The sequence below is a fragment of the Phaseolus vulgaris genome, chromosome 10, assembly GCF_051622355.1.
Source record: "Phaseolus vulgaris cultivar YP4 chromosome 10, ASM5162235v1, whole genome shotgun sequence".
Lineage (NCBI taxonomy): Eukaryota > Viridiplantae > Streptophyta > Magnoliopsida > Fabales > Fabaceae > Phaseolus > Phaseolus vulgaris.
Window position 1 is genome coordinate 41,544,729 of NC_143507.1, and position 21,617 is coordinate 41,566,345.

The 21,617-nt window shown below is 28.7% G+C and overlaps 1 protein-coding gene and 2 long non-coding RNA genes across 7 annotated transcripts; all 3 read left to right on the forward strand.

The window, feature by feature from the left end:
* The first annotated feature begins 3,677 nt into the window (after positions 1-3,677).
* LOC137819675 (uncharacterized) lies at positions 3,678-7,598 on the forward strand. The gene is made up of 2 exons (XR_011082372.2): positions 3,678-3,807; positions 7,108-7,598. It is a non-coding gene; the product is annotated as an uncharacterized LOC137819675 (long non-coding RNA).
* A 4,190-nt stretch (positions 7,599-11,788) lies between these two features.
* LOC137818652 (B3 domain-containing transcription factor NGA3) lies at positions 11,789-14,610 on the forward strand. 5 transcript variants are annotated; one of them, XM_068622200.2, is made up of 3 exons: positions 11,789-11,926; positions 12,465-12,609; positions 12,835-14,610. In XM_068622200.2, the coding sequence occupies exons 2-3, from the start codon at positions 12,510-12,512 to the stop codon at positions 14,163-14,165; spliced, it is 1,431 nt and encodes a 476-aa protein (XP_068478301.2). In that variant the 5' UTR covers positions 11,789-11,926; positions 12,465-12,509; the 3' UTR covers positions 14,166-14,610. The 5 variants fall into 5 exon arrangements, with proteins under 5 accessions (XP_068478301.2, XP_068478299.2, XP_068478298.2 ...); XM_068622198.2 differs by having other exon boundaries at positions 11,814-12,207; XM_068622197.2 differs by having other exon boundaries at positions 11,873-11,926; positions 12,465-14,610.
* Positions 14,611-14,722: 112 nt separating this feature from the next.
* On the forward strand, positions 14,723-17,030 carry LOC137818654 (uncharacterized). Its single transcript, XR_011082120.2, has 4 exons — positions 14,723-14,849; positions 15,083-15,176; positions 15,389-15,459; positions 16,910-17,030. It is a non-coding gene; the product is annotated as an uncharacterized LOC137818654 (long non-coding RNA).
* Positions 17,031-21,617: the final 4,587 nt, after the last annotated feature.

The window sequence follows — 21,617 nt, forward strand, 5'->3', positions numbered from 1 at the left end:
TTGAATAATAACATTTCTTATTGGCAAAAAATATATATAAAAAGGGAAATATTCTCGGATTGAATAATAATAACATTTAAAATGAAATATTATTTATATTCTTTTTTTTTGCAATACTTGTGGAGAAAACAGTAAAATCAACTTTTTGTTTCAATATTTTCTATGTAAATTTAACTATATATTAAAAATAAGATGAGATTTTGGAACTATTGATATAGAGATAATATTTTATAATCAATTCTTCATTTATTTTTTTTCTTACTTTAAGTGGATAACCAATTCAATAATTGATAAGATAGTCATACCAAAGAACAAGTTGTGAAGATCACATGCTCCTTCGACACCAGAAGATCATGTTGGGTAATCCTAATGCAATGTTGAAATTGATTGCTCGGAAAGTCATGCCACCTTATAGAGGGAAACACTTCCTCAGAATTTTGACAACTTTAAGGTAAGTTAGTCCTTAAACAACTTCAACTTATAGATATTCTACAAGTTAGCTATGCCTAACGACAATTTAGCCTCAAAATGATTCACCTAGAGGTTGGGGCTTATGATATTGTATAGGTCCTTCTCAAGGACTAGAGAATGGGGATGACCTAAGGTTCTAGAAAGTTCCAAATATCAAGGATTCAACAATGGTATTGAGATTTTGGGAAGGAGGTTGAGTTATTGGTAGTGTGATCATGACAAGAAGAATGAGGGTATAGGTTATCCAAGGAAACCTAATTGGATTGGTAGAGTTTAATGCCTTATTGTTAAGACATTAAGAACTCTAAACAGGGACATTTCACCTACTATTTTTTCAAACAATATATTCTTATAGACAAAGAAAATCAAAAGAATACCCTATGATTGTAAGATTTATAAAATATTTAAATTATTTTTTCCATGTATTTTTTTTATCGTTAAGTAATGTAAGATAAAAACATGACTATTAAATTAATTAATTAATTACACTATTTTTAACAAGAAGTGACATTAGATGCATAAATAATTAATAAATTTCCAAACGATGAAATAATTTTTTTTTAGAAAATAAATAAATTAAAATATTTGAGGAATACTTCGACTCTTACATAAAAGTGTGGTATTTGATAGCCTTATTACACAATCGAACACAAAAAAAAGTCTCCTCGCAAAAGATATTTCCTACATAATGTCCAATTTATGCTCAGTTTTTTTATTAACAAAAAAGAATAAATAAATAAATAAAAGGATATTTGGAGTACCCTCAATCCATTTACAAATAGTCAACTGTACACAAATGAGACTACAAAAATGTTCATCCAAAATAATCATAGACCTACAAACTTTCTCCTCACATTCACCCGTGTAACAATATACGATAAAAATAAAGTCACCCAAGTCTTTACAGCATAAAAAGACTATAAACTAGTAACAAGTGTCTATGGAACAAATGAAATATTACAAGACTGGGATGCGCATATGTTTCTGATTTGTTAGTAGGACCTTTTATGATGGAGGTTGTTTTTATTTAGGGGCAGATTGATAAATATTTTGGTTGTATTATTGTTTATTGATGAAATGAGATGCATGAGCACTCAAATGTAAAAGTAGGTAATGCGTGTTTTGTAGTCCAATATTGATTAAATACTTTTTGTTTGTTTTAGTGTGCATTTTTATGAAGTGTAGTGTAAAAGGGTTTGAACACCCTTAGTTTTTTTTATCATCAAGAAAAGATATAAAGAATGTGGTCTACTTTAGAGGTGGTCCAACGTTCTTACAAAGCAAACGAGACATACATCTCAAGAAAACCCCGACTGCCTACCCTGCCAGAACTAGCTAAAAAACAACTTAAAATTCAAAGACCAACCCCGCCACCCTATCAACAACTATTAATTGAGTACATACATATTAAGGGTTCTAGGCACCGATCAGAGAATGAGAAACTCGTTGAAGGTACCTTTTATGAGATCTAAGATCAAACCTTAACATGTGCCAAGGAGAAGACTTCAGAATAGTCTACCACTCCTCTATTGAATAAATAATTATTCCTATGCATCCAAATCTCGCTTACCAACGCAATCCAAACATTACCGAAAATAAGATTACTAAATTGCTCAAAATGTGACTCAAGAGAGAAAGGATTTACTAAACTCACTCCCAACCAAGCGTAACAAAGATTCCTAGCTAGCCATGCGACTCTGCAATCGAAGAACAAATGACTTGTCGACTCCCCTGACACCCTACACAAACAACAAAGATTGCTCTCAACCTGAACCCCTCGTCTCTCCAGATTGACCTTGGTAGTAATCTTGTTTTCAATCACCCTCCAAGTAGTGACATGAGCTGAAGGAAGAGCCTTAATCCTCCAAAAAAAGTTGTACATCCTCTAACAATCCTCTACTTCCTCTCCCCTTAATAAACCGTAAGCAGACAAGAAACTCTGCATACTCACATCCCTTCCAAACCCATATGTCCTCAATCTCCAAGGCAAGGCGCTTACAAAATACCACCTCAAACAACTGACATACCTGAGACTCTTCCCAAGCAAAAAGTCTCCTTCTCCAAGTTAAGTTCCATTGCCAAACATTATTGACACAAACTCCGCAGTCGCTTAACTTTGCCTCCTTATTGTCAAACAGAGAAAACAACCTCAAGAATCTATTTTTCAAAACTCCAGTCCTACCCAGTCGTCTTCCCAAAACAGAACATCGCTCCCTTTTCCAACTTCTCAACTAGTGTTCCTCTTTATTTTATTTATTTTTTGTTGTTGATAAAAAAGACAAATATATTAAAAGTCGGATATACAATATCATATTTAGAATACACATGAAATAAAATTTATTAATTAATATATTAGAGACAAGAAGTAAAAGTATAAGTTTTAATATTCACAAAAAAAATGTCTTTTTTAAGTTAAATATATGTAAAAAGAGGAATTTATTCACATTAGCATATGCCAAAAAATTGTAAATAATCCTCCACTAACATTTTTTTTTCAAAACAAATTTTACTATTTTATATATATATATATATATATATATATATTCCAATAATGATTTATATAAAATTTTACATAAGTAAACATTTACAAATGTATATGATCAAATAGTAAGCATGTGCTTATATTTTACATAAAATATAGTATAGGTTGGAAAATATGCAATGAAGTATAAATTAATCTAAGAATATTAATTTTGTATACTTAATTTATTTTATGAGAACTTTGAATTCAACACAAGACATATTAATTTTGAAAGTTAAAATGGTATAGTATTAATTGATATTATATATAAGGCAAAGATAAAAATGAATTAAAATCATATATTCACTTAAAAAGTTGAGTAACTTTTTTCAAAAAAACACATAAAAAAAGTCAAATACTCACATGGCTTTTTTTCCACTTTCACATTGAAAAAAACTATGTTGTTTTACAAAGTTTGACATCTAGTGTCAAAATTTCTGTGTTATGTGAATATGGAAAGTTATATATATGATAAAGAATTTTTGGTCATCTGAAATGAATTAATTAATTATTATTTTTGATACATTGTTGAGACATTTATTAAGAACTTATGCATGTGTTGATGATAGAAAAGAAAAAGCATGGGGTGTAATTTATTGAAATATGAAAGAGAGGGGGGTCCCCAAAGGATATGATATTTTATTTGATAGAATGGTGAAGGATATGGGTTTAGAGCTTTATAGGCTTTAAATTTGTGTTAGTAGGTTAAAAAAGAGAGAAGGGATGAGGGCGGCGGCACCACCTTTCTTCTCTCTCTCTCTCTCTGTGTCTCTGCTGTTTCCGATTGCCCTAGCTAGGCCTTAAATGGAATCTAGGTATGCAGTTCTTTTCTTTCTATCTGTCCACACCATGTGTTTGTGACATTTCCTCGGAAATTCTTGGTAAGTGTTACCAACTGTTTGCAGAATCTAAGAAAAGTAAAATAAATATATTGTGGTAGATTACTACAATTAATTAGAATGCAAAACAGGGAAGGTCAGAAATTAAGGCATTGTTTTGGGTATGAAACATGTATTTCCTCTTTCACATTGAATGGGTTGGGATTAGTTGGTAAATTTGAATTTCAATCGCTTTCTGGATTGCTTCAACACCTTTCCAGCTACCAATAACAAACAAGAAAGGGAAATCAAATCACTCTCCCTGTTGCTCTTTTCATAGCATTTCCACTCCCAAACCAAGGATAACCTTATTCTTTCTTACATCTACTTTAAATACATATACACTATATTTTTCCCTCTATAAGTTATGCAGAGAAAGAGTTTAATGAAGTATATATATATAAATTTAAGCTGTTTTGTAATGTTTTTGAATTGTAAGATAGACGATAAAGATGTTGACACTTGTATAAGATAAGAGTTTAGACATTCTTAAAATGTTTTTTTTTAATTTAATTTATTTTTTATTAATAGAAAAAACATATACACTATAAATAAATATTCTTTCTTATGTATTCTAAGAACAACTTTTTTAAAGGAAAATTACATAGGAATTTTTTTTAATTTTTTAATCTATTTTTAGTATACTGATTTATCCACAATAAATAAATTAAATTAAATTAAATATTTGATAAATACTTCAACCTATTTAAATAAAAGTGAGAATTTATGTCTCCAAGCAATAGAATAGCATTTGAAAAAGAAATTCTATATAATTATTTACATAAGTTCATAGGTTATATCAATTTATATAAGATAACTTTGGTTAAAGTTTTTTTTTAAATTAAGTAAAATTTTAACTAATGAGAAAAATTGAATTTACTTTACTTTTCTATCAATATTTTTGGAGGAATTTACTTAAATAGTATTGTAATCATATATAATGTACCTTACAAATTTATTGGCTTTTATAGCAGTTTCATTACGAAACTGTGTTCAAATACTGTTTTTGGAAGTTTTGTGAGTGTGATTAATTTAGTTAATTCTTTGTTGATGGAAAAAAAATATTATATTATGTGTTAAAGAATGTATGGAAAAAAATGATATACATGTAAGATGATAATGTGTTATAATTGAGATTGTTGAGTTTTATATGTAAAGTAAGTTAGAATGAAAAATTGTTGAAGTGAAAATAAAAGTGATGTTTGAAAAGGATATGTGATTTGAAGGAGTAAATGGGAGTTGGAGTGAATGGAAGTGTAATTGAAATGTGACTAAGTGGAATTTGGCTATTTCCTACAAGTTGAGTATGACAATGTTAATCTTTTTGGTTGTCTATATCATAGATGCAAATGTGCAATTTATGGTGATTGGAGAATTTGCCCAAACCCATAGAAATAGGCACATAGATCACACACTGGACCACATGATACCTACTTTTCATAAACATAGCCATCCATCTATTTCGTATATAGAGCTAGCTACCACCATTTTCAATTTATTGTACACTCTTCACTATTCACTATTCAAATGCACTGCTTCTCCCAACAATATAATCACCCATCAAAGAGACAAGGACATCTTTGCTTTCTGCTTTCAACAACCATACACACATACCTCAAATCTCTTTTTTTAACTCTTCTTTTTTACACTACCTACCCTTCCCCACTTTCCCTCTTACTTTTTACATCCTAAATATTTACTATTCATTCTTATTAATATATAATACATTATTAAAGATTTAAACCACTTTTCCATCAACCACCATTTTAAAAATGTCACCTAAAGACTTTAAAAATAATTATCTAATTTTTTTTATGATAGTGTTCTTTTGTAATTCTTAATTTTGGTTATAGAAAAATTGTATTATTGAAGAAAATCATTTTTTTTTCATTTTTTAGTGTGTTTTAATTTAACACACCAAATACTAACATGACATGAGATTTTAAAACATGTTTCTATATTAGTTATTATTTTTTTTTAGAAATAAATAAAAATATTAAGAGTATTTCAACCCATATAAAAAAAAAAACTCCCTACAAGAAAATCATGAAAGATAAACCAATTTTAGAAACCAAAATTAATTAGTTGCTATAGTGACTAAATTAGAGACCATTTTAGAAACTAAAAAAAATAGTTTATAAATTAGTTTCTATAATTGTTAAATGATTTCTAAATTGGTATCTAATTAGCTACCAAGGTTTTTGCTACCAAATTTATAATCCAAATAATTGGTAGTTAAAACCTTGGTAGCTAATTAGAAATCAATTTAGAAACTATTTAACAATAATAGAAACTAATTTAGAAACCAAAATTTTTATTAGTCTATTAAATGGTCTCTAATTTAGTTACTACATTAATTAATTAATTTTGGTCTCTAAAATTGGTTTCTATTTCATGATTTTCTTGCAGTGACTCTAACTAGAGTTAAAAGTAAAAAAACTAAAAAATTCTAGCATAATCATCAATTAAGAAATATCATAAAAGAAAAATATATTATTTTCTATAAAGAGATATATGTGGGTGTAATATATATTTACATTCTGATGTGGTTAATGACGTTTGGGGGGGCGATTTGGGTTGGTGTTGTGAGTGGAATTTGGAGACATAGGAACTCGGTGACCTTCGACAGGGGTGTGGTAGATGCGCTCGAGGTATTTGCACTAGTTCGGGTAAATGTTTGGTCTTGGATTTTTGCAAAGTCCTGTTGTAATTCCTTTACGTATCTCAACTGGGTTTTGAACCCAGTGGATTGTATGAGGCTGGTTGTTTAATGCTTTCTTGTGTTGCTTTGATTGTTCCTTATTTAGTTGGAAGGTGTTCATTGGTTGGAGGTTGGTAAGACAATAGCTATTTATGTATAAGGGTTGGACCACCCCTGAAGTGATTCCCATTTATTTATTTTTTATTGCTGATAAAAAAAATATTTACATTATGATAAATGAATAACTTGAATAAACTGATTTGCCAAAGCCTAAGGATGTAATTTCATCCAACAATACACGAATAATGCATATAAAATGATATAGAGAAACTTTTGTAGATAAATAGAAACTTTCTAAGTTAGTTACATTTTTGTTTAATTAATGTATGAAGAGTTAGGAGACTTGTTTATATTAAATTGAGACATGTTTGTATTACAACCCTACATTGATTCTCCCTCTCATTTCTGTCTCACAACCCCATTGTTGGCACCCACCCTCATTCTCCTTGCTGACACCATCATCTTTCTCTTTGTAGATAACGTTGCACTATATGTCTTTCTTCTACATTGTGCATAGAAACGAGGATATGTACTTGCCTAGTTCATATCCACTCTTTTCCCTAAATTTGGATTTGAGTTCAACAATGATGACGCTGGTGATAGCAGCACTAACATGGAGTCACTTTCTCCTTATTTGATAACTCTACTAGTAATGGTGACACTATGTTGAAGATAGTGGCGTTTGCAACAAATTGAAATTCAAATCCATGAAACTTAAGATTCATAACTTATTTTATTTGAAAAAGATTGGAGTCCATGGCTTTCTGATTTGACATTCTGAAGAGATAAGAACAATTTAAATCATGTGTATAGAAATTCATCTTAGTCTATAATTAGACCAAATTCATGATCCTTAACTTTCATGTCGGTGATGTCCTTCCTTTTAGTAGTTCATTGAGCTTTTGATTGACACTAAGCATATATTTGGCGTTTGCTTAGGTATGAAAGACCAAGGTGATGTTTCAATATTTTAGGTATTCAGGTTTCTTGTGATAGCTCATGCAAGGAGGGTTTAATATATATATATATATATATATATATATATATATATATATATAATGAAATAGAAACTAATTAAAAAAATAATTACTTGTTATACTGAATAAAATAGAAATCATTTTATGAACTAAAAAAACTTTTGATTTCTAAATTAGTTTTTATTATTGTTAAATGGTTTTTAAATTGATATATAATTAGCTACCAAGGTTTTTGCTACCAAATTTAGAATCTTAATAATTGGTAGTTAAAATTTTGGTAGCTAATTAAATACCAATTTAGAAACTATTTAACAATAAAAACTAATTTAGAAACTCAATGTTTCTTTAGTTTTTAAAATAATCTCTAATTTAATCATTATAACAACTAGTTATTTTTTGTCTTTAAAATTGATTTTTATTTCATGATTTTCTTGTAGTGATATATCTCTCGAGAATTATTTAAATGGAAAAAAATATCAAATTTTAAGTTTTTTTAAAAAATTTGCTAGTAAAATTGAACTAGTTTTTTTTTTTTTTTTTAATTAAAACCTTCTACTTATATATTTTAGTGGAGAGAATAGAACATTACTATCTTGTTTTACCACTTCAAGTCTTTGGAATAAATAGATAATTTGAATTTATAAATTAATGATATACCATTTATTGCTTCAATATATGTTTGTTACATTTTTTTTTCTCAATTAAATACTCGTATTAGAAAGTTAGATCATAGGAGAAGGTCAATTAATTGAAAATATGTTTACGAAGTTTTGTGGTCATTCTCTATGGTTTGATTTTAGTATAAATTTATAAGCACGTTTTCTCTTTGACATATAGTTTAACAAAATTGAGAAAAACCTTTATTTTACTAGAGTTGGTTTTTATTATCAAAGAGGTGTGGTATTCTTTAAATATTTTTTTTATTTAATTTATTCATTCTTAATAAAAAAAATGAAACAATCATGACTAAATTATATTCAAATCAATGGTATTTATATTTACTAATATTATATAATATTAAGTATTAAAGAATATAAATTTATAATAAAATTAAAAAATATATCGGATTGATATAAATGACCAAATTATATGTTTTATAAAATAGAAAATTAATTGTAATTTATAACTTCTACATTATATACAAATATTTTAAATTAAATAGAAAATTTTGAAACAATTCAAGTTGCTCATTTATAAAGGTGTGTTTTTAAAAAATGAATTTAAGTTGCTTATTTTTATAAAACAGACTTATAATTATAATTAGATCATTTATACTATGAATTGATTTTATCATTAATGTATCTGGAATCTACAACATGTGTTTTTTTTTTACCTATTTTGAATTAGTTCTTAGTTTTCACAACTTTTTACAACTTTTAGACGAACACATTTTTGAAATTAGCAGACGTATATTGTTTTAATAGACATGATTCACAGTATTAAGAAATAATTAAGGAGTAATACGTGTTGAAGGAATAATTATTTACCAAATATAACACAATGGAAGTCGATATTAAATTCACTAAATTGATCACCTATTTTTAACACAATAACTTTTATTGAAAAAATTAAACACTCTGTAACAAATATGCAAGTATATGTTAAGTTTAAATCTGAAATAATTAATTTATCCGTTTATTTGGCTTCCATATGCATATAAGATCATTGTTTTGAAAATTAAATTGAATACTATAGAAAATCGACAAACTGATCAAGTGTTTTATTCAAACAAATAATAAAAATAACATGTAGAAAAATTGGTGAAAAAGAAAAATCTGTCTAAAATTGGTAAAATGAGTTAAATTGAGAAAAAAAAAAGTGTTTCATTATAATGATTAATATAATACTATTGTGATTTTTTTTCTTGCAAAAGATAAAAAAAAATATTTGTTTTATAAATTTTAAATTTAAATTATTGTTATTAATGAATACTGTAATTGAATTGATGAATAGGTACAGAAGAAAAGTCAACTGCCATATAATCATCTTGCATATGTTGTGTCAACTTGTTTTAATTTGTTACACACTTCAACTTTGGTTTAATTTCAAATTTGTAGTTATTTTCTCAACTTACGTACTTTATCCATATTTAACTATAGTCTTAAGATAACAGCTATCTATCTTCTTAAGGAAATTTTTAACTATAGCAAACTGTGCATATTAATGTCTTCTTTATTTAGAAAATTTGATCAACAATAGGGAAAAAAACTGGGAATTAATTGTTGTGTACAATCCCCTAACTACCTGCTACTTCTTATTAGTAATTAAATATCATCACATGTGCATGTTTTTTATATTTCAATCATTAGTGTTTAGGGAAACACTAATGAATTATCTTTCTTGTTTTGTCAAAGCATATTCGTACTAAAATTAAAAAGAAAAATAAGCCAAAAATGCCACTTGAATTTAAATTTATTCACTCATATCTAACCTAATAAATGTATCATACATTATATGAATATTTGGGATTATACATAATTATGAAAGTATAAATGTAAATAAAACATAATTTTTTTTATATAAGCACTTAAACCTTTTAATATTAAAAAGTATTTGTTTTGAATTTAATTAATAGACTATCATATTTAAAATTAGTTGAGTTATTAATTAAATAATAATAAAATTAAAAAAAAATATTTTAAGAAAAGAATATTAATCTCATTGGATATTAAAATTCATAAAATATGACATAAAAAACATATTTTTTTATCAGCTAAAATAAGTTTAATAATTGAACTATACACTACAATACAAGAAAAATCATGAAATAAAACTCAATTTTAGAGACAAAAAATAATTAATTTTTATAGTAAATAAAGTAGAGACTAAAAAAATTTTGATTTTTAAATTAGTTTATATTATTGTTAAATAGTTTATAAATTGGTATCTAACTACCAACCAAGATTTTAACTACCAATTATTTAGATTCTAAATTTGGTAACAAAAATCTTAGATAGCTAATTAGATACCAATTTAGAAACCATTTAACTAATTTAGAAACCAATTTTTTTTTTAATTTCTAAAATAATCTCTAATTTAGTCACTATAACAACTAATTATTTTTTTGTCTCTAAATTTTATTTATATTTCATGATTTTACTGTAGTGATAGAATAAAACATAGAAAGTTATTTTATTTTATTTTTGTTTTGTAAATGACTATATTTCATAATATATGTAGGTTGGGTTTGGTTCACCCCTTACAACAACAAAGGTGAATTTATAAGAATGAAGTTGAGGCCTGTGAAGAAGTAATAAAATGAATGAATGTGTGTTGATGTAGAGAAGAAATTGGAAGGAGGGATGAAATAAATTATGCATACGTGATGATAATGACAATAAGGAAGAAGTAATATAATTAAAAGGCAGAAAGAACTAAAAGGTGATATTTGGCATGTTTTTTGGGATCCGGGTCATTAAATTATGAGTGAGCTCGGGAGTTGGGAGTTTTGAAGAAGAAGTTATTGGTCTGGAATATATTTATTTTTCCCTTCAATTTATGCAGTTGAGGAATATTGAAGAGGGAAGCATGGCAGTAGTAGGAGAGGAAATGAAGATGATAATTGAATGAGAATGAAGGAAAAAAAAAGTATGTGTTTTAGAGTTTGGATTCTGATATGATGTTAAGAAACATGTTCTTGTTTATGTTTATGTTTTTGTTTTTGTTTAATGAAGCAAAAGAACATTATGAGTTAAACTGATGCTGTTGTGTTGTGAGTAAGTATATTTGACAGTGTTGTGAAAAAATAATGAGGTGAGCTAATTGCCTCTCCTTACGGCTAGGAGGGACCAGAAGAGAGCAGAGAGCACACAATGAATGGCACCAAAAGTCAAAAAAAGAAAAGAGAAACTAAAATGAACCTAACAGTGTGCAGCATTCTCTCTCCTCTCTACACCGTTGGCATTGCACCTCCCTCTACTTCTCTTCTGTCTAATAACAACAACTTGTCATAGATATCCTTTCCCTTTTCCACACTTAATAATTTTGAGAAACTAAAAAGAAATTCAGATTTAACAAAGTGAAGCTCTTTGCTTCTGGAACAACAACTGGCCTTTTAGTGTAGAACCGGAAGCATATATTGTACAGATTATTATAATTATTATCCCAAATATCATGAAAATGACTACTTGCTCACATGACCCCAATACGCACATTATTCATGGGCCCCCCACGTAAGTGTAGTAACCCTCTTTTCTTTCTCCTCTCTCTCTCTTTTTTTTTTCTCTCTCTCTCTCTCTTGCTATGTTTAAGAATAAAACTGGGTTGCAACAAATATTTTTGGTTCTTTTTTGTTACTTGTAAAGAAGCTTCCTTTGAGGTAACTACACTTGTGTTAGCTAAAACTCACATCACCCTCTTTCCCATCTCCATCTCTCTAACATATTCAGCTGTTTAGGTCAACAATAACCCCGTTTTGAATCCTCCATGCCTTGTCTTTCTTTAGGGTTTGATGCCTCATGGTCAAATATGAATGCACCGACTCTTACAATTCTCTTCTAGTACTAAATAAGCACCTGCTTTTCTTTGTTTTCTTCACAGCCTCACATATCTATCTGCCTACTCAAATATCTTCTTAGCTCTCCAACTATATATTTGTTGGTAATTTTATTTCTTCCTATATATATATATAATCTTGTCAATTTTCAGACTCTAAATTTTACATTTTTATTTTTTTATTTTCTCGTTTACTTCTTTTTCTTCTCCTTCTCCTTCTCCTCCTCCTCTTCTTCTTCTTCTTCTTCTTCTTCTTCTTCTTCTTCTTCTTCTTCTTCTTCTTCTTCTTCTTCTTCTTCCCTTTATGATTTTGTATTTTTTTTCAATTATTTGGTGACATTGTTTAATTTGGTGAGATCCAGAGGTTATAATTACCAGAATTGAAGGTGGGGTCTGTGTGTAATTTTATGGAGTTGATGCAAGAAGTGAAAGGGTATTCCGATAGCAGAGAGGAGGAGGAGGAAGAGGAAGCAGCAGAAGAAATCATCACAAGAGAAGATAGCAGCAGTAAGCACCACTACCCCTTTTCTTCTCCCTCTTTGTCTTTATCTTCTGCTCCTTCAATATCAAATTATACTTCTACTACTGCTGCTGCACGTCCTCATCATCATCATCATGTTATAAATATTCCTCACCAACAAAATCCATGGCTGGGGATGAATATTCATGATCATGATCATCACCTTCAGTCTCCAGAGACCACTGAATCTCACAATTCATCATCTGGGTTAGGGTTGTTACACCAGCACCAGGATGCAGCAGGTTCCAATTTCATCATCAGCAATCATCACCATCATCATCACCACGCAACAAAGCAGCTAGACTTCATGGACTTGACGCTGGGGAGCAGCAAGGATGAGGGGAATTTGCAAGGATCGGGAGGTGGTGCTTCATCGGTGTTTCCTCATCATGCAAGTGGTAGTTCTTCTGCCGATGGAAACGTGAACAGCCTGCAGCAGCCTTCCGAGAAGGAGCACATGTTTGACAAAGTTGTGACACCAAGTGATGTGGGGAAGCTGAACCGATTGGTGATTCCAAAGCAGCATGCTGAGAAGTATTTCCCTCTTGATTCCTCAGCCAATGAGAAGGGGCTGCTGCTGAATTTTGAGGACAGGAATGGTAAGTTATGGAGGTTCAGGTACTCGTATTGGAACAGCAGCCAGAGCTATGTGATGACCAAAGGGTGGAGCCGTTTTGTGAAGGAGAAGAAGCTTGATGCTGGTGACATTGTGTCCTTCCAGCGTGGTGTAGGGGAGTTGTATAGGCATAGGTTGTACATAGATTGGAGGAGAAGGCCTGATCACCATCACCATCATGGCCCTGACCCTTCAACCGCACTCTTCACACCTTTCTTTCTTCCCAATCAGCCTCACTTTATCAGATGGGGTGCCACTGGCAGATTGTACACCCTCCCCTCGCCAAACCCACCACGCCACCATGACCATTTGCAACAACACCTCAATTACAACACCATGTATCATCAACATCATCATCCCTTTCATCACCAATTGCAAGCTGCTGCTGCTGGTGGTGCTGCTGGAAATGGAACTCATCACTACAATTATCATGACATGAGTACTTCAGGATCTGGCTCGGTCTATTACCTCAGGTCAACACCCCAACCAATGCCATTAACTGATCACCAAATCTTGAACACAAGACAGCAACAAGAGGGAGGCAATGTTTCTCATCCTCCTATAATCATTGATTCTGTTCCAGTTGCTCACCACCATCATCATCACCAACACCATGGTGGCAAGAGTGGTTCTAGTACTAGTACTAGTCCTAGCACTGCAGGAAAAAGACTGAGGCTGTTTGGGGTGAATATGGAATGTGCTTCTTCAACATCAGAAGATCCCAACTGCTTCAGCTTATTGTCCTCATCTTCAATGGCACATGTGACAATGGCTAATTCCAATTCACCTCCCTCTTCTTCACTACCGCCTCTACAGCTTTTAAGGGAAGACTCACTTTCATCACCATCATCAGCGAGGTTTGGGGATCAGAGAGGGGAACCTTCAATGCTTTTTGATCTGGATCCATCTTTGCAATACCGGCAGTGATAAACAAATTGATGAAGAAACAAATAATGAAGAAGATACGAGTTTGATCTAAAGTCACCTGGGCTAGCTACACTTTCTTTTGCAGCATTTTATTATATTTTAAATTTTTTTCCTTTCTCTTTTGTTTCTTTCATCAGCTACAAAGGAAAGAAAAGGCTCCCAGACTTTCTTGTTCTTCTGCTTCTTCTTTTGATCAGTAATTAGTTTTTAGCTTTTGCACGTTTTGGAGTCTTTAGTACGTTTAGAACTGCTCAATGAATTAATTAGCTTGGGATTTGGGCCCTGAAGAAATCGAATATCCATCGTTTCACAACCTAAAGAGGGAAATGAGATCCATATGGAGATCAATTACGTTTAGACCTTTTCAATTGTGTATAGTACAATACAAATATATATTATATTATTAATTTATCAATATTATTATTATTATTATTATTATAGTATATGTATGTCTTTTGCTCTTTCTATTTTAATATTGCTTCAACACTGTGCTCTCTCTCTCTCTTTCCGTTTACTGCATTTAATGATACACAGAAAAGCTTGTTGCTTTCTTCTTTCCTCTAATGTTTCTGTTAGCCTTGTTGGGTTGATGTCGTTCAACACACTGCTGCTTCTGCTCCTGCTGCTTAGTTAGGCATTTTAGCTTTGCAGATAAAGCGCAGAAAGTTGTACAGCTGTAAAAGGGTAATTTTTTCTGATCTTATTCCTCCTCTCTTCATCTAATTTGATTACCTTTTTCCACTTACTATGCTGTAGTTACCATAAATAATTTATTCATTATATTTATCAATGAGTACTAACCCTCTTCCCTCCCCTTTTTTACCTCTATATCCCTCCACATTGCTACTTACTAGTACTTTTTTTTTTTTATTTCTATTGTCTGCTGATATGCTTTTCTATCTTCTCCTATTCATCAGCCGCCTTCTTGTCTGGATTAGCACTGCACACAAGCATGATATTGGAAAAATGAAAAATTGGGGGGTTTGTCCCCATTTACTCATTCCTTAAAGAGTAAGTAGCCTCATTCTGATGCTTATCTCAATGTTTTGCCTTTGATCCATCATTCTTGTCTTTTAATTTAACAGATACAGCCTTTAGACTTTTATGGATTTAGATTCCTCATGGGATGCTTAATTAGTCTTTGTAACAGTCTTGTTACTGTCGACAGTTGAAAATAAAACTCATTCGTTACTAATTATATACATTTTTTGGATTTGTCACAGATATTGTAATAATTACATTACAGATAACACTTTTGGACAGTGAATCAAAGAGCTTTACTTTGACGATCCAGGTGATAAATTATTACCTTCTAGCTTCTTCTCTTTCTGATTTTGTGTGCGTGAAACTTCATATTATATGACAGATATAAAACTCATGTTAGGATAAGAAAACAAAGTGAAACATTTCCTCTCATAAAAATCGTCATTTTGATTCATCCGAGATGTGTAGAACGTGGATTTATTGATTTGATTGATCTATGTAATTGAAGGTGACAAAACTTGCTACTTTTTGAAATTATCGCGTGTGAATTAATATATACTGGGTAAAGAGAGTTGTGCTGTGTGTAGCACTGATGGGGCACAAGAATGCACAAGGATGCACTTTGCTTTAGGTTTACAAAATGCAAGACATTTTCCTTTTACTATATATATATTTTCTCCATATTTATTTGGAGTAATAGACTCATAGGAACCACTTGTATATACATGTTTGAAAATATTAGAGTGGCATTGAATGCAAAATACGCTGTTCAAGGCATAAAAAGGAGATATCAAACGGAATGTGGTGTTCTCACGGTGTGAGATGGGAAAGCAAAAGCAACACATAGGACAGTAAGATCAACAGTAAGCGAGACTAGACATATATAGGAGCAGGACCTTTCTTTAGGCTACACAGACTTGAATGTGATGCTTTTCTATTAAAATATGTAGGAGTATCTCAGATCCTTCGGGGTAAAGTCAATTTCCATGAACTATCAAAAGTCTTGGAAGAATCCTTTTGTCACTGCTGGAATTTAAAGAATGAAAGAGACTAGAAATGAAACTTTTTTTGGGGATGATCTAGTTCATTTCAAATGCTTAGAAAACCAACAAGAAATCAGACAAAATTACTTAGGATGAAACTAGGCAAATAAAACATCAAAATCTTTATTCTTTTCTTTGATCTTTATTGTATATATTCTCCTATCATTCTTGCTTATAAGGCAGTCATGATCATGCATATATCAAGTTAGATAAGGAAATAAAATGATATTAAGAAAGAAAGACACAAACATACAAACATATTAATCTATTAGTCATGAGGTAACAATATGAAGGTGATTTTTGTAATCCTATTTCATTTTCCAAGGAAGATTTGAGATTCAACAGCTTTATGCTTCATACATATACATGCATGAAATAAACACCTTCTATACTACTATTAAGAGCATCCTAGAGTCATAGGTTGATTAAAGTTATCCATAAATTCAAGGGGTTAATTATTCCTGGCTAGTATTAGGCTTCTTGTTTAATTATAAAACCAATACTTTATATTGATCATATAATGATGATAGTATGAATATTGTTTCTCACCAACGTGAAGGTTATCATTGTTTTGGGAATTGCATCATGCATCCCAAGATACAGTGTGTTATAAAGCAATGTTTCTCAGTTATACAGTGGTATTAATGTTAATGCAATTAGTGCTATATCCACTTTTAGTTCACAAGTTAATGTATGCTACTCATGGGTTTTATGCAGAAGGAAAAATAGAAGCTCCACCAAATCACTGAAACCATATCTTATGATTTAAGGACTTCACACCTACCATTTCAGTGAGGTTTTAGAAACATTTAACCAGGTACAGTTTTCTTAGTACTCCAATTTATATATATTAGTTAGGTCACAAACAATATCCAAACACTAATATTTAAGTAATGTTTGCAAACATGATATAGTGTTCAAGTTATCTGCAAAACGGATATGTCTTGATACCACTCTCAAGAAGTTATCAGCTAGATGCATATATAATCATCATAGAAAATTGGATGAAGATAATAATATTTTTTCTGTGCCTGGTTGATTTAGTGGTTCAGCATCTTCTTATACTTGCAAGTGCACTGAGTCAGTTAATTAACCTCACTGTTGTTAGAAATAGAAATATAGATGTTAACTGAACCTGTGATGGGGGGTATTTATTTCAATGAAATAAAAAAAAATGTATAAATATATACATGTTGAAGATAATAATTAAAGTATTGAAATCATGGAATACAGTTGAAAACTGTAGGCAAAATCACCTTTAAATTAATACCAAATCAATGAGTCTCTGTATTTAAATTTTACTGAGCATATGTAGTTGGCTGTTATAAGGCTGGCTGCATTCACTCTCTTATAAATATGAACAAGTTTGGAATGTCATGCATCACAGAAACATACATAATATTATTAGTTGAGTTTCTGGCCATGCATTAATTTAATTTTTCGTACATTGTTTATTACTTGCATTAAATAAAGTATTGTTGGCTTTGTTTTATTGAATTTGTCATTTCATTATTAATGCAGTTATTGCATAAAATCAAATATAGATGGGAAAATACTTTTGTAGTGACATCGATTTATGTGAGTGTGGTAAATTTAATAATATTTGGCCCTATTTTGTTGGTTGAAAAGTAAAACTTCAAAACCATAAAATTTCTTCACATGCTACTTCTGTAATCTGATAATTTCATGCAACAGAACCATACTATTTTGCTTAGTAATAATGGTATTTCATGTGCCTTTCAAAAGTTATTTCTGAAAACATATTACAGGAAATAATTATGCCTTACTTTTTAGTATAACTAGTCTTGCTTTTTACTATATATAACCTTTTATAAAAAAAAAAAGATTTTTTTTTCTTGAGTTCTGTTAAAATTAATAAATAATTTTTTATAAAGAATGTCAGCTTAAATACATTGGAAATCATACAAAAAGTACATTATTTTAAAAATATTTTAATTATTTGACCACATACATTGGTTAGCCTTATCTTTTAACTTTTATCAACTTCAATCTCAACTTTGTTAAGATTAGCTAATGTCACATTCACATATTTATCTTTCACCCTTTTAATAATTATACTTTATTAAGACTATTTTCCAATGAAAGAGTCATTTAATGAGGTTTGAGTTTTACTGTACGATTTTTAATTTTTATTTACTATTTTTAATTTAATGTTAGACTCTTATAAAATTTAGACTCAAATTCATGTATTATTTAATAGTTTGAAGAAAGATAATTTTTTTAAGAGACAGATATATATTATTTTATTTTTATAATAAAGAGTAATTTTTCTTAAATTTTATATTATGCAACTTTATCTGAACTGAGAAATATTATAATATTGATATATTAAACTTATAAACTTGTAATATAACTCTGATTATGATCTGCAATGCATATGTCTTAACTGTTTTTATATAAAAATGAAAAGTACCCTGTTGAAAGTTGAAAATGTTTTCTTCATATTTATGGAACTAATTAATATTTCATGAATAAAATTATATATATTAGGCCCTTCAAAAAATGTTATTGCATTTAAACGTGTGTGAATATTTTTAGAGGCTTTCTTGAATCCAAATTTCAAAGCAACAATGGTAAAATATTGACCAAAGCTGTGATAAAGTCTTACCTTTCAGTTGTTAACAATAGCAACATATATAACATTTAATCAGTAAGTTTTTTTCTTAACTAAAAATGATCTTTTTTTCCTTTAATTTAACACATTTATGCATCATTCATACATGCATAATTAATTAATTAGTTGTATATAACAATATTTAAATTTAAAATCATACATAAATCATTTAAGTTCTCTGTCAGTAATCATATTTTATGATTTTTTTTATAACTTTGATTATTTTCTCATCTCATCTATAAGGCAGTTATTATTTACAAAATTTATTTGAAGCTAAACAATTTTTTTTCATAAAATTTATCATTATTGTAAAAGATAATGTGACATTATTTATAGGTGGTTTATATAAGTGATACTCTTTTGAAAAATATATGTTAAAAACAAGAAAAATAATAAAAAAAGAAAATATTAATACGTGAAATGATATTTGTTGGTCATTGATGTTTTTAGGATTATGCACATACATAGTTTTTTTTAACAGAGTTGAGATATTCCTAGATATTCGATATTAATTTATTCTTTTGTTGATAAAAAATATAAATTAAATTTTAACAAATTTAACATTAAAATTGATTTTTGCATAAATTACTAATTAATCTATGATGTTTTATATTGCATGAATATTGCTTTGATGTCATTTTTTTTTGTTACTCTCGAGTTAAGCCTTAACTTATAATAATGTGTGTATATACAAACCCACATTGTGACATCATGTTTTTACCATCTTGACTAGGGAGAATAGCCAAAGTAAGAAACTATTATTTTAATAATATTATCTCAACTAAGCAAGAAAACTAGTTGAATTTAGTTTTAATTTTTAATATAAAATGTCATCTTAAAGTCTTACAACATTATATTATGTTTCTAATCATAGATAGAAATTTAAAGTTGGAACATTATATATATATACCCCATGGGCAACATTTTCTTTTAATTTGAAAGTGAGTTCCAACATACATGTCAATTCTCTAATTGGGGAAAAATAGTATCCTAAGTATTGCCTAGCTTGAGATGGTAGTTTCAAAGAAAAAGAGAATATATTTTAACTATAAATAAAGTAAACACTAAAAGTAGACAAATATATATATATATATATATATATATATATATATATATATATATATTAATGCATGCCCAACAAACTAAAATATGACACCAATGGACATATTTTTGCTCAATTTAGCATCTCTTTGATTATGTTTAAATGTGAAAAATAAAAATTATTTAAGTTAACTTCATCTTGAATGTGATTAATAAAAATCTATATTTCCACATAAAACTAAATATGCATCTATCCTTAAAGAATTATCTGTATCATTGCACACTTTATATATATATATATATATATATATATATATATATATATATACCATGTGTTTATTTCAAGTACATAATAATATTGTAATTTTTTTAATTTTGTAAATATAAAATAAAGAATACCCTACAAATACTAAGCAAATATGTACTCATATAGCATTATTTGCATTTTGAAAATATTAATTTGTAGACAAATCATGCATGTATATTAAAATTAAATCACTTATTAAGCATTCATGAGAAAATCTTTCTTTTTTTATAAAAAAGTAAACATCATTTTCAAGTAACCAAAATCAAATTAATTCTCAAAATAGTCAAAGGCGTATTAGGAATATAAACTGATAGATGGAAGTTACTCAAGATAAAAAAAAAAAAAAAGTGCAGTCTCTAAAAGATATTTTATCTACAACTCCTAAAGTAAATAAAATGATCATTCCATTTTTATTAATAAATATTTTATAACTCTAAATTATCTATTTTAGTGTGTGTATATATATAATATTATCAATTTTGAAAATTATTTTTAGTATAACTTTGCTGTAAAGTTGTAATTACATTATTTTGACAACTATATTTTTATGTTATGATATCCATTTTCTATTATGCAACATCACATGTTTCCACTAGTTTAAATAAAGATAATAACAATATTTTATTTACATATTTTTCAAGATTATATAATTATGCTGAAACATTTATATTTTTAAATAAAATAAAATACATTTTTTCCTTAAAATATATATCTCTTTTCTTCTGTTTTTTTACTTAAGAAACCATTGAACTTTCTAAAAATCTATTCTTCAGATTTAATTAACAAGTTCTAACCTTTTGACCAATTTCCCAAATCAGACTACTTTAATGAAAAAGAGAAAAATTGGGGGTAGTTTGAGATTTAGTTAATTATGAGAACTGTTAAACAGTCAACACTTAAGTTAATGGAAATAACTTCTGAAACTAGGCTTAGGCTATTTCAGAAATACGAAGATAGAAGTCAATGATTTTCAATGCTTGAGATAAAAATTAAAATTGACCCGTAAAATAAGTATAATATATTTTGTTTTGATCAGCCAAAAAAGTATAATATATATATATATATATATATATAACTTTTAAAAATCTATGAGATTATAATATAGATTGAAAATCAACAAGTAAAAATGTAAACTGGTTAGTTTCAAAAAGAATTTTTTTAAAGAATTAATTATTGAAGGGGCAGATTTCTAATACAAAATTGTAACCATTCAAAAAAAAAATCATTAAATAAAAATTAATTTTAGAAAAAAAAATAATTAGTTGTTATATTGACTAAATTAAGATACCATTTTAGAAACTAAAAAAAAATGGTTTCTATACTAGTTTCTATTATTAATAAATAGTTTATAAATTGATATCTTATTAGTTACTAAGGTTTTAACTATGAATTATTTAGATTATAAATTTGGTAGCAAAAGACTTGTATATATCAATTTAGGA